A 12868-nucleotide genomic window follows, 5' to 3' on the forward strand; every position below is an offset into this window, starting at 1 on the left:
GATCTGCTTCAGAGCCAGAAACAGTCAAGTCACAGCACAGTGCCTTTACTAGCAGTCCATCCTCTTTGTTCCTTTTTCTTTTTTTCTGTAAAACACTTTACAGTTTAAAATCTCACCATATTGGTCTCATGGAGAGCTGAAATCAAATATATATATGTGAAAAAGAAATGTGCTGTTGGGGCTCTGAGGTTGGAATGAGCTATAGAAGTCATGTATAAATTTAAGGTAGATGTTGTAAGAATATATGATATGTTTTGGGGTCAGCTGATTGTCCATCCAGCTCCATATTCTGCGTCTGACACCGCTCTGAGAGATACTCTTCTGAAAGACCATGAAAGCCTTTGAAAGACCACTTTTTGCCGTTCGTCCTTCTTGTGTCCACACAGGTATTCACAGTTGTTGGATTAAGGATGTTACATGTACAAACAAGTCTAGCACGGCTGTTCAAAGTGGTGAGGGTGCCATAGACACTCAAGCTCTTGCCATGGGGATTGTGCTACTAGAAGTGGCATGAACCTCCAGAAGGCAGTTTTCACCACCTTAGACCAAACTCCTGTAAAAACATCCTCTGTTGAGATTATTTTTCCCCCGGCCTTTACCTGCTACATCATTTCCTTCCAGCACTGGAGCTGACCTAAAACCAAAACTTTAAGGGACTCTGTTTTAGATTCAGAAGCAGAGATTGAAAAGCTCTTGCAGTTTGAAGGAGCTTGGATTTGAGATTGTGCTCCTGACACATCATTAATTTCAAGATTGTTTTTCCAGCAATCCTAGGCTTTCCGTTCCCAGTTGAAGATCATTTACCATTGACTGCACGGTGAATTATGGTGGTGGAATGAGGCAGGGAAATATGTCGATATCAGATATAACAACGAGCAGTCAGTCAGATTTGAACCTGCGCCAATCTATACAACCCTAGCCTTGAAATTGTTAAAACAAAGAAGTTCATTACATTTAATGATCAAGTGTCCTTCAGATTTTGTAGGAGTTTATGTTAACCATTTATATTACTCAGCTTCAATATAAATGGCAAACTCCAGGAAAATCCTCTTTAAATTGGAAAGTTGAAGGTTTTTATATATCTATATAGTTATTTTGCTTCAAGGAAGTATCTGCTTTCCAGACATCTCTTCAAACAAATCATGTCTGAACAGAAAAAATAAACAAGGAATAGCTGAAACTACAAGGTTTTGTTGTCTGGAAAAGCAGGGAAAGGAGTTAAAAAAAGAAAAAATTAAGTTGAATTTCCTGAAAAACAGCCTTTGCTGATGCCATGTGGCTATCACATTGCTGTCTGCAAAGCAGGGCCTTAACACAGTGCTTTGCTATAACAGGGTTTCCAAATCGAGTGGACCTGATGCACTTCACAGAAAATATTGGGGAGGATTTGAAGGGATGTGCTACAGTTTCTGAGCCACTTCAGAGATAGTTCTCTGTTTATCATGCAGTGCCCAAAACAAACTTTGGGGTTGAAAGTGCTTTGATTTTATTGATGTAAAGAAATAAAAATAATAATTTATGAGGCATTTGGTGATAACTTTATCAGCAGATATTAACTGAGAAAATGGTTTATAAGTCCAAACGCCAATGAGTAAAACTAGGTCTCCCTCTCTCTCACCTAGTGCAATCCATCAGTGCTTCAGTAAAAAATAATCTGCATTTATCCTTAAAATAATTTCCTTATAGTGAGCTGTAGCGAATACATCAAAAGGCATCATTAACTTCCGATAGCTATCCCAAACCATTTGGTTTTATATTGTTGTAATTGAGGTGACTGTAGATAATTGGGCCACCATCCAAATGTGACATTTTTGGATGGATGCTGATAAGATTAATGACGTTTTCCTTCTTGGGTAGTATTTTCAGCACTGAAAACACTACTGTGTAATGTTTGAACTGGATAACAACTTGGCATGATTGCCAAGTGCTAACTGTAGAGTCTCCCAACCTCTGAAGTCCACTTCCTAAGCTCTCAGACCTGGGTCTCGTACGTGCTGTGTGCTTACCAGTCCAGATCCTTAAGGACTGGTGTAACACACTGGTAGACCTAGATGAGACACACCAGGAATTTGCAGCACAGCTCCTAGATCTTCTAAAACTCTGATCACTGCTCCATTCATTTCCCAAAAAAATTTGTTATGGGCAGGGAAAAGCACAGAGCAAGGCTGGAAGGGTTGAGTCCTAGAGGAGCAGGTTGTGTTTCATTGCATTCTCATTCCTTACAACACCATGTGTGTATGTTCAGTCATCCCACCTGTCTGTTAGGCTGTTGATGCCCTAATTTTTTTTCTTATTTAAAAAAAAAAAAATCTCCTTTCTTTTTTATTTTTTTTTTAATTTTTAATTTTTTTTATTTCCTAGACCCCAGGCAGGCGCAGTCATCCCCGCCATGGTCCTATGACCAGTCTTACCCATCCTACTTGAGCCAGATGACTTCACCATCCATTCATTCCACAACTCCCCTGTCCTCCACTCGAGGCACAGGACTTCCAGCCATTACCGATGTGCCCAGACGCCTCTCAGGTAAAGACTGTGTTTTGCCTAGAATAATTATGCAGATAGGAACAGGACTGGCAGAGGTTGCCTTTATGGACTCAGACCAACCTTTATAAGAAGAGCACAGCTCAGTCGGTGTTAACAGGGTTACTGCATGGTGGGTGGGGGTCAGAATCCCTTTTATTTTCTGTGTTGCTCTGAACATGTATCATTTGAATGTCTCTAGGTCCGTTTCAGACGAACTATTTTTAAGTTGTGAACCTGATTCTGTGAGCACATTCTCTTTTTTTTTTTCCCCTGTAAGAGGATTTTTACTTGATTGTTTTAAAGTAGTTGTGATATTCTCTATTTTTTGGTGTTCTGTGTTTGTAGTGTGTGTGATGTTATGCATCCTGACAGAAAGGTGCCTTTATTTTAATAGTTAAGGCTAAGGTGCGTTCTCCCTCATTTCAATCCAGTAGCACGAGAAAGCCTGTTTACGTAGTCGATGTGTACTTAAGGTACCTATCAGAAACTAGCTGAGTCACTTAAGGGTAGAGATTGGACAAACTGTGCTTTGGAATGATGCAGGAGAGAGGAAATACATTTAGGAACATAGACAAGACAGCAGTGAGAACTGAGACTTTTTTTTTTACCAAACCAATGTACATTTACATACTGTGCAATTCATCTCTAATGGTCTCAGTGATAAAACCATCTGTGTGAAGTAATCTGATTGCCCCAAAGTAAGATAGAGTCTGTCATGGCACACAGTCACCTTGTATATCATGCCAAAAATGAGGAACCTTAGGGGAGGGAGGCTCAGTATTAAAGCTCCAACCTTGCAAGTGTGGAAATATTAGCAGTGTATGCCAAAAAAGCATGTGTAATGTAAAAAAAATCTTTATGATTCATTAATGAAAACCAAAGAATCAGTCTTATTACATCTATTTTTGCATGTTTGCAAGATACTATTATAATCTTGGATGCTGCTGCCATACACCTGTTTGACTCGCAGCCAGGTGAATTTCTTGCTGTTGTGTTTTCCCATTCCACCAAGCTAATAGCACTGGAAATGTTGATCCCTCCACTGAGCTGCATCACTGACAAGCTGAATTTCAGCCAGGAGTCCTGTAGGATTTGATTAGCGTAGACTCCTTGATTGCTTTCATCTTGGAAGAGGGAAGCTTTGTTTCTCAAACAAACAGCTGGAAAAACCTCTGCAGTCCTAGCGCACCCTGCCTTCTCAGAGATGCCAAGCTGAGGTTTGGCATCTCCGTGTGGGCTGGGGGTTTGAGGTTGGTGGAGCAGGTTCCTGCTGGCTCTCTGTGCAATACGCTGTCTTGGTTCAAAAAACTCGATTGGCTTGATGCTGAGGAAATGCTTTGTTTGAACTGAAACAGGTTCCCTTTGAGTTAGAGCCTCCTGATGGTCTGTGTTGCCGAATGGTTATTTTTGCAGTTGTGCCCCCAGCAATACCTGCAGGAGAGGCTCGGCTGGGACCTCAGCAGATGTACCACAGCATGCTTGCCCTGCAGCCCTTGCTTGTCTGTGTATTCAGACGTGAGTGCCTGGCATGTGGGCACAGGCAGAATGAATAAAAGACCTGGCTGTGTACATTATGTGGCCGAGGACTGAACTTCTCTGCTGTACTGTAAAGTCAGTTGCCTTTACGCTTCTTGCCCTCTATCTTCTGGGGGCTTGACTGAAGCCTCTGCAGTGTTCTTACCTTTTCTCAACGTGGGGATCTTGCTTCCAGTTAGATTCAAGATTGAACAAGGGGACTTTGATCTTCCACAAGTGCCAGAGTTTGCCTGCAGTGTTTGCTGATGTTCAGAAACGCAGAGCAGCATTTTTAGAAGGAGGGTGAGTGCTGATGCTCAGGCTTAAGGAAGCACTTTGTAGCCTCAGCTGCAAGCACTGTGGTTTATCTCAAGGGTTTCTACCTAGCAATCTCACAGGGAGGGAGGGCAGGAGCTAACCTCCTTTGTGTTAAAGTAGAGAGAGAAATGCAAATTTAACGCTGCCCATTACAGAAACCAGTTTATCCCTCGCACAGGGAGAAATGCAAATTCCACTCAGTTACTTGATACATCTTTCAGGAGATAACAAAGCTTTGATGAGGGGTGGAAATTACTGCTAAGAAACACTAAAATGTTAGAAAACTTTGGGCACCTCCACTGCATGAGGGAAAAATAAAGAGTTTTACAAGGCCTTGAATAAAAGCAAGCTATGCTTTCCAGTACAGTGGCAGAAATCTGGTTATCAAGGCTGTTAAAAGTATACAAGTTAATTTTAATGAATGCCATATTTACTGCCTGTTGCTTAACATCATGCAGGAGGAAAAATGGGTAAAACTACCCATTAGGCCTTGGATGTCACACCTAGAGGCACAGGACTTCCTACCTGCCACAATTCCACATTACCCAGATCTCCACAGGCCTCAATGGCTCTGCTTAGACAACTGCTTAAGTCATATTCACCCAGATATTGAAATGTACCATCTAATAAAGCTTTCTGTCCTTCAAGAGTGGTTCCTGGTTGTATTGTTAGTGGCAGCCCTTGAGAGCTATTTTTGATGGTACTCCCATGACCAGAAGTACATCCATCCCATGTTTTTCCTCCCTGTCCTGGAGGAAAAGTTGCCTGTGTTTCAATCCCAGATAAAGCTGAGCATCAGAAGACATTTAGGGCTGTAGGACAGAAGTTGGCAGGGGACTGACATAGCAGTTCCCTGTCCCGTGGGAGAGGGGAAAAGGGCAGCAGGCTGCAACCCTGAGGAGTTACTCGAGCAGGCTAGTGTAATGTGGCTGAACTGGTCATGTTAGTGTCTAGACTGATTTCTTTGCACGACTGAAATGTTTGCATGCATGCTGCAGGCACATGCAAATGAGTGCCACGGCTGTCAGACTTCCAAGTATTCATCTTTTATTCTCTGAATGGGGATCAGTGCTGTATCTGCAATGACATGTAGCTAATTAATGGTGTGTCACACATATTTGGTCAATATTCAACAGCAATAGCTGAAAAGCAAAGCAAAAAAAAAAAAGAAAATAAAAGATTATCTGGCATCACTCATGGAACTTTTGAACCAGTGATCCCTCCGATGCATAAGTCTCTTGTTCATATCAAGAATAAATAAAAACTAAGCTCACAAGGCCATGCAGTTGAGTTGCATTATTGCACCAACTCAAGTCATAAAAAGAGCAGGATTCCCCATATTTTATTAATATCTGTCTGCTCAGACTTCACCAGAAGACAGTGAAAGTTGGTGGCCTAGCAGATTAATATTCTTAATTAAATAATACTGTAATGGAAACCATGGGAATATAAGAACATGGTCATTTTAAAGAGAGTTTGCCTGAGGGACATAGTCTTATTGCATGATTCATAGTGAATGCACTCAGTCTTTGTGTCCTATGCATAACCAAAGTGCATGTGGGATGGGGAGCATGAGTGTCTATTATGTAATTAATGTATATGATTCATATAAATACACATCACATTTTTACATAAAGCTTTGGGACTGATCCAGCAATTCCTCAGCACATGCAAGGTGTTCAGAGCAGGGAGTACAGGTTGGGTTGTTCCTGTAGTCACAAGAGGGGTGTTCTGCCGCAGGTAAATGAGGTATAGATGTCCCCAGGGTAGACATGTATACCAGAGACTGTCACCCTCAGGTCCCTTTTTGAGTCAATGGGGACAAACTGGCATTTGTAGGACGTGACCAGTCTGCAAATGAGCTGGACTGGTCCCTGGCAGTGCCTTGAAAGAGCCTGTTTGCCTCCACAGGTTCTAAAGCAAGCCTACATGAGTAGTTCAGGTACAGGCACGTCACATCTGATAGTCTGCCTTTGGTGAGGTGATTTAAGAGATGATTTAGCTGTCCCATAAACATATCCATATCATTGCCTTTCTACATGTCAGTCCTGATTTAACCTTGCCATGGTCTACCTCACCCTGACCTCTGCCTGCTCTGTGATTGTGGGGTTTGAGCTTGCATTTGATTTTGTTGAGAATTCTGAGAAGGGAGGTGGGAGGACAACTTCACCCCTACACTTCCTGGACCTCCTCACCGTTCTGCCTAAATGTTAGTCACTTGCTTTTGTTTCACCTTTAAGAGACTCTTGTGAGGTCAAGGTCTTGAGGTGCTGGAGGACCTGCCCTGCAGGTGTAACATGTACGTGTTCAGTGCTGGCTGTGGAGGAGCCTGTCCTACACAACTGTTTGACAAATGCCCATATGAGAGAGGAGAAAAATAAAACTGAATGGGAAGAGTAGGACAAATCACCAAATCTACTTTTCAAGCCTGCGCACTTGCACACTTTGCAGATAGTTGTCGGTTGCGAATGCTGGCATAATGCCACCAAGCCCAAAAGTCCCCTCAATGTGCAGGGTGGATTTTGCTGTTTTCATATTTACTGTGTCACTGAATAGGGACATGCTGGGCTCAGCCTCTAAATGAGAGAAGTTTGCAGACCCATCCCTCTGAACTAAAGTGGCCAGCAAGTAGTATCTTCAGCAATAAATCATAGAATCATAGAATTGTTAGGGTTGGAAAGGACCTTAAGATCATCTAGTTCCAACCCCCCTGCCATGGGCAGGGACACCTTACGCTAAATCATATCACCCAAGGCCTCCTCCAACCTGGCCTTGAACACTGCCAGGGATGGAGCATTCACAACCTCCCTGGGCAACCCATTCCAGTGCCTCACCACCCGAACAGGAAAGAATTTCCTCCTTATATCCAATCTAAACTTCCCCTGTTTAAGTTTTAACCCGTTACCCCTTGTCCTGTCACTACAGTCCCTAAGGAAGAGTCCATCCCCAGCGTCCCGATAGCCCCCCTTCAGATACAGGAAGGCTGCTATGAGGTCTCCATGCAGCCTTCTCTTCTCCAGGCTGAACAGCCCCAACTTCCTCAGCCTGTCTTCATATGGGAGGTGCTCCAGTCCCCTGATCATCCTCATGGCCCTTCCCTGGACTTGTTCCAACAGTTCCATGTCCTTTTTATGTTGAGGACACCAGAACTACACACAGTACTCACAGTGTATTACACAGTGGAAGGGCCTGGGCTGTTAAATACAGGTACTGTTAAATTGTCAGTGAGGCTGGTTTTGAGTGGGGCTGGCCAGCATGGTCACAAACACTTCCCAGCTGTGGTTTGGGAGTGAGCAAAGCCCCAAACCTGTTCCCATGAACAGCTCGGAGGCAGCCAACCTATTGTGGAGGCTTACAGGGTTTAATACTATAGCTGTGGCCAGACCATCCTGGTTGGGTGTAGAGCCAGAGAATGGGCCCTGACCCTGGGCTGTTGGCTAGTTTGAGTGTAGCCAAACTTTCCCGTTAATTCATCTCACCCTGTATATATCACCACATCTTTTTGGACCATCCTGGACCTTCATCAGATACTGAATTTAAGAAACATACCTGCTCTCCCAGTTCTCTGAAGGCTGGCAAGTGTAAATGAAACCCTGTGAATACCAGCCATGCCCTAATCAATGACAATACGGTTCCTTTACACAATTCAGTTTACATTCTTCTAAGCCTACAAATCTTAAAATAAAAACCCACATATACTGGAAGCAGCTCCAGCTGAACCTCTGGATTTAGTGCTTATATGTTAATGAGTGGCTCACAGTGATGGGCTGTTTTTTCTTGAGCTCCTGTACTAGTTGTCATCTTGAGTTTCTAATCCTGAATGTGAATTACCTTGGATTTTGGTTGCTGACACAATATGCACAGGATCTTTATAATCAGGATTTTACCTTTTGGGGGAATTTGGTCTTCGAAAAAATACTAACTTCAAGAATGAAAAGATGATTATCTTCTTTTGAGGAGCTCAGAAAACTTTATAGCTACTAAGTAAAAATGGTGGTCATGCAAACTAGCAACTCTTACATCCCTTAATTTCTGCTAACTTCATTAGATGTTGTGCGTAATAAGCACATTTCAGGACAGGACTCTTAACGGGAGAAAGCATTAGCACTGTCTCCAAAATACAATTCTTTTGTTCTTTATGTCCTCTGGGAAGCAGAGAAATGGTTAATACAGTGGCTGTTGCCAGCAACAGCCTTGGTGTTAGCAGCTCCTGAAACGAATGAGCAATTCACGCTTCAGCAATATTGTCTCAGGCTCTTGGCAAACCCAAGAAGTCAGCTCTGTTTCTGGTGCGCTCGCTATGCTGTGATGTTTTTCTTGGTGACTATAACAATTTTCACTCTGTCTTCATTTTTTTTTCTTTTTAATGGAAGCTGAAAGACTCAAGGTTGTCTCTGTCTCCATTTCTCTTAGCTAAATTTCAATGCTTTCCCGGCGAGGTGGCACTGAGTTAGGCAAAGTAAAGAACTTGGGGGAGCTCAGGTCTTCAGAAACAACCTGCTCATTTTGCTGCCGTCCCTAAACTTGTAACTTGTCTCTTTTTTTTTTGTTTTTAATTCATTACTTTTCACTGGTTCTATTTATTTTGTTTACCGCAGGCTGTCCATTTTTAGTCTCCTGCCCACTTGGTGCCACCTGGGAATCTCAGCACCTTGGCACTCGTCTGTGGGGTTTCAGTAGCAGCCTCTCTGCTGGGTAGAATCTCTCATTGGAGTAATTGTCCAGAAGATGCGTTGCATGATCCCTACCTCAGGGATGAAGGCCAATTTTTTTTCTAGCGTGGGTGGCCTCAAATTAGGTACCTATACCCGTATTTAGGTGGTAAAACAAGTAGACTGATTTTCAGATGTTTGAATATTATAATGCCTGTCTTTAAGCCCTTTTCATTTACTTAAAACGGCTGGTGGGAGAGGAAATAAACAGGAAAAATGAAGGCAGAGGGAAAGAGTTTTATTCCTGAATTAAGGGATATAAAAAAAATACCAAAAAGAAACAAGTGGAATGTTTTTAAATGGAATAAATTTGCTGCTGATACAGGCAGGAAATAGCACACTCAAATGTATGTGGATATATAGATATATTTTTATCTGAGCTTTTTTTTTTGCAATGTGTTTTATATTTAGGACGCATATCAAGATTTGCATCTGTTTCCAGAACTTGCTGCTAACAGTTAGTAATGATGCCAAAACATACTTTAGCTCCAGCTTGAGACCAAATGATATTCAGGGCTTTTTTTATTACTAATTTAGGGTCTGATATTAATTAAGGAAATTTTCCATAAGTGCCAGGCTTTTTCTGAAGAACTCATTAAAATTATATTAACTTAAACCGGAATCACAGTCTGAGCATGCTTTGTAATGATTATTCGTACTGACTCTGCTGGGTTGTGTAAACAGAATGCTAATTGTTAATGGGGCAACTGGGCACTTGATTCCAGACTTTCAAAGGGCCAGATCTGGAGCCATTACCTAGATGTGTGTTCCCAATAAAGTCAATAAGCTCCTAACAGGAAGGCAGTGGGACTGAGCACTTTGTTTCATCCTTATGCAAAGGCATGTGATGATATCTCCATTCCGTTGGTGGAATCGCTGTTGATTTTCTACCTAGGATGGAGCCATCAGTGGTGGCTGATGCAGGACCACATGTGTCTTGATACGGAGAGGGAATCTAACTAGCTCCATACATGACACTCTCTGGTATATGTAGGGTGGTCGGGATCATTTATTTTTTGCCCTTAAGTCCTTGTGGCCTTGAGTCTTTATTGCACTGAATTTGGTTTGATTAATTGCACAAGCTGAATGTTTGAAATGATTCTGTAAAATGTGGGAGAATTTGGTCCTTCTCAGATTGTGACAATGTTTGGTAGAAGATAGAAAGAAAGGTGTCTCATGCCTTCCAGGAGTTGTGTGGTTTAAAAGGCCCAGTTCTGCAAATCTTGCAGTGAAAAATACAATGTAAAAGGCAAAATCTGCTGCTGGTAAAAATAGCTGGAATTGCCTTGACTTGTGGTGAAATTTCCTCACATTTCTGGCCATGCAGAATTTGACCGTGCTGAATCTGGTCAGGAAGGGAGTGTTGGAGCTTAGCAGAGCTTCACAACTTTTTGAAGTGGCTTAGTAATGGTTGTTGGCCCCATTTTACAGATTCCAAATCTTCTCCCCCCTTGATGGATGTTTTAGCAGAAAAGGATCTGGTGTCATACCAGCTTGGCTGTCAGGTTTAAAAGAGCATTAATATTGGTGATACTGGACTGATACTGGTGACCAAAAGGAAGGTAAGAGCCATGCAAGTGGTTAAGGCTTTCTGTGGTTGTACAATGATGTACAAAGAAAACAATGTAGGCAGCGAAGGGGAGGAAGAGGAATGAGATAAAATGAAGATGCGCACCTTCACACGGCTTGTCAAAGATGTTATTAAGAGAGAAGGAACTATTTCATATGCATAAAGGGAGTGTATTTGGGGACGCTAATCTGGAAATCTCTTAATGTTTGTTTTCAGACTTACTTAGAGAAGACTGAGGGTAGTGATCAAAGCAGGAGATGCCTTGCTGAGCTTAGGACAAGTTCTCCCTGTCCAGAAGAGCGGTGTGCGGGCATTGCAGGGTTCCCTTGGGGGAAACCTGGCCCTGCACCTACACGATGCTCTGTGCTGCTTCTGAAGCTCAAAGGAGTTTTTGTAGAAGGCAAGGATTTTTAACAATGGGGGAGATTCATCTATAAAGGCCAGGAAAAAATAATTTGATATAAGGAGTTTTCCGCAGATAAATGGATTCATAGCTTATTAATACAGTGAAGCACGTGTGGTCATCTACTTTCAGCACAGCTGAAAGATTCCCCCAAATAAGCTCACTCTCATTTGAACTCGAAGATAACCTTTGAGAGAAAAAAACCTAAAGCAAAACTGAACAAAAAATTCAAACCACCACATGAAAACTCAGTTGGTCCTCATTTAAAAATTTCCAGGGAAGCAAAATCACCACAACCTTTGGTTACAGACACTAATTAAGCTCTTTTTGGAAATGTAGGTCTTATTACTAGTCTGAATTTGTCTAACTTTAGTTTCCACTCATTTGAACTTGATATAATTGTCTGCCAGATTGCAGCGCCAGTTTTTATTTCTGAGGTTCGCGTGGGTTCCTGCGGGATGACAGATACAACAAGGAGGTGGGTGAGAAAGGGGGTTGCTGTGGTGGGTCTTAGGGAGGTGGTGGAAGCCATATGGATGCTGTAGGGTGCAGAACTGGTTCAACTTGCAAAGAGGCTGGAGGGGCATTGTGAAAAAGTATTTTGGTCATTTAAGTTTGCTGTGGGTTCACTGTGATCCCTCAAATAGCAGAAGTTCCCTTCCCTAATCAGCCAAACTCCTACGGAATCTGCTGAAAAGGAGTTATTTTTGGTTGACTTACTAGTGGGACTCTACTTTAACAACCCACCTGGAAAAACGGACTGAGAAAGCATTTTTCACTGACTTTGTAGGCTTCTGCAATTCCTTTAGGAATTTTTCTGGTTATGTATTTGCCCAATTGTAATGTTCCCCCATTTTTCTAAATATTTAAAAAAAGAATTTAATTACTCACCCACTACCCTAGATGGAGATTCTGGAATAAGACAACAGGACACACATTCTCTCCTAGCTTTCAGAGACTGTTTAATCTTTCACTTTAAGAAATTCAGCTATAGGGGGATTTTTTTTCTTCAGGTTTAGTTAGTTTTTGCATTGTCAAAAGCAAAGAGAAGCCTGCAGCTCAGGCTGTGGCCCCCAGCCAAAGCAGCCTCTGCTCTTCACATTCATAATTATTCCACAGGCAAATTTGCAAATAGAGAGCTGGAACTGCATTAAGCCCCTGGTATTACATGGACCCGGTGATGCTCACACTGCACGAAAAAGTTTAGTTCTGGAAAAAAAGGCATCATACATTTAATGCAAGGGTGTTTGTGGAACTTTAAGGGAGCTTGTGGAGGAGAGGAGTCACTGTTCTGCGTCTTCTGCCCTGTCTGATCCATATCACCCCCAAGCTTCCCAGTCGTTATTCCCAAAGTTCTCTCTAACCACCCATTTGACCTTTTATCCTGCAGTAGCCATGAATGTTTGCTGTAATATGTTATTCTGTAATATAGAAGTACTGTGTGTAGACAGATGGTGAAAGCCTCTTTGGGCTCTTGTGAGAAAGAGGAGCAACCGTGCTGAGAGAAAGGGGAGCACCAGAAAAGAACAACAGCCTGGAGGACTTAGAAATAAGGATGAATTCTGAAAGCAAAATGGAAGTGGTGCGGCATCTCATATCGATCTTTCTGCCTCTTAACATCACATTTCTGTGGTGGTGAGAAGTATGCTTGCATTAAGAGTGGTACCCACAAAACCTCTTTCATTTAGCTGAGATGAAAAGTCCTTGCACAAGCTCTAGTGATGCCACATGCATGGTTTATTTTTAATGGTTAATTGGGATATTGCTCTTAGATCCATAGTCATGAGTGCTTTTTTATGTCCTTTTCTATTAAACAAGCACTGTCTA

The 12868-nt window shown here is 42.2% G+C and overlaps 1 protein-coding gene across 5 annotated transcripts in view; it reads left to right on the forward strand.

The window, feature by feature from the left end:
* Positions 1–12868, forward strand: part of RUNX2 (RUNX family transcription factor 2) — a 161445-nt gene that overhangs the window by 59679 nt on the left and 88898 nt on the right. For 4 of the 5 annotated variants that reach the window (XM_057427509.1, XM_057427510.1, XM_057427511.1 and 1 more), the window contains one exon: positions 2362–2523. The exons of the other annotated variant lie outside the window; for it this stretch is intronic. In XM_057427509.1, the coding sequence (XP_057283492.1) occupies positions 2362–2523 (162 nt within the window). The remainder of the gene's footprint in view (positions 1–2361; positions 2524–12868) is intronic. 5 annotated transcript variants of the gene reach the window in all.

Source organism: Pezoporus wallicus, unplaced genomic scaffold (assembly GCF_028554395.1).
Source record: "Pezoporus wallicus isolate ANWC-B61680 ecotype Strahan unplaced genomic scaffold, APGP_CSIRO_Pwel_v1 contig_6464, whole genome shotgun sequence".
Taxonomy (NCBI): Eukaryota; Metazoa; Chordata; class Aves; order Psittaciformes; family Psittacidae; genus Pezoporus; species Pezoporus wallicus.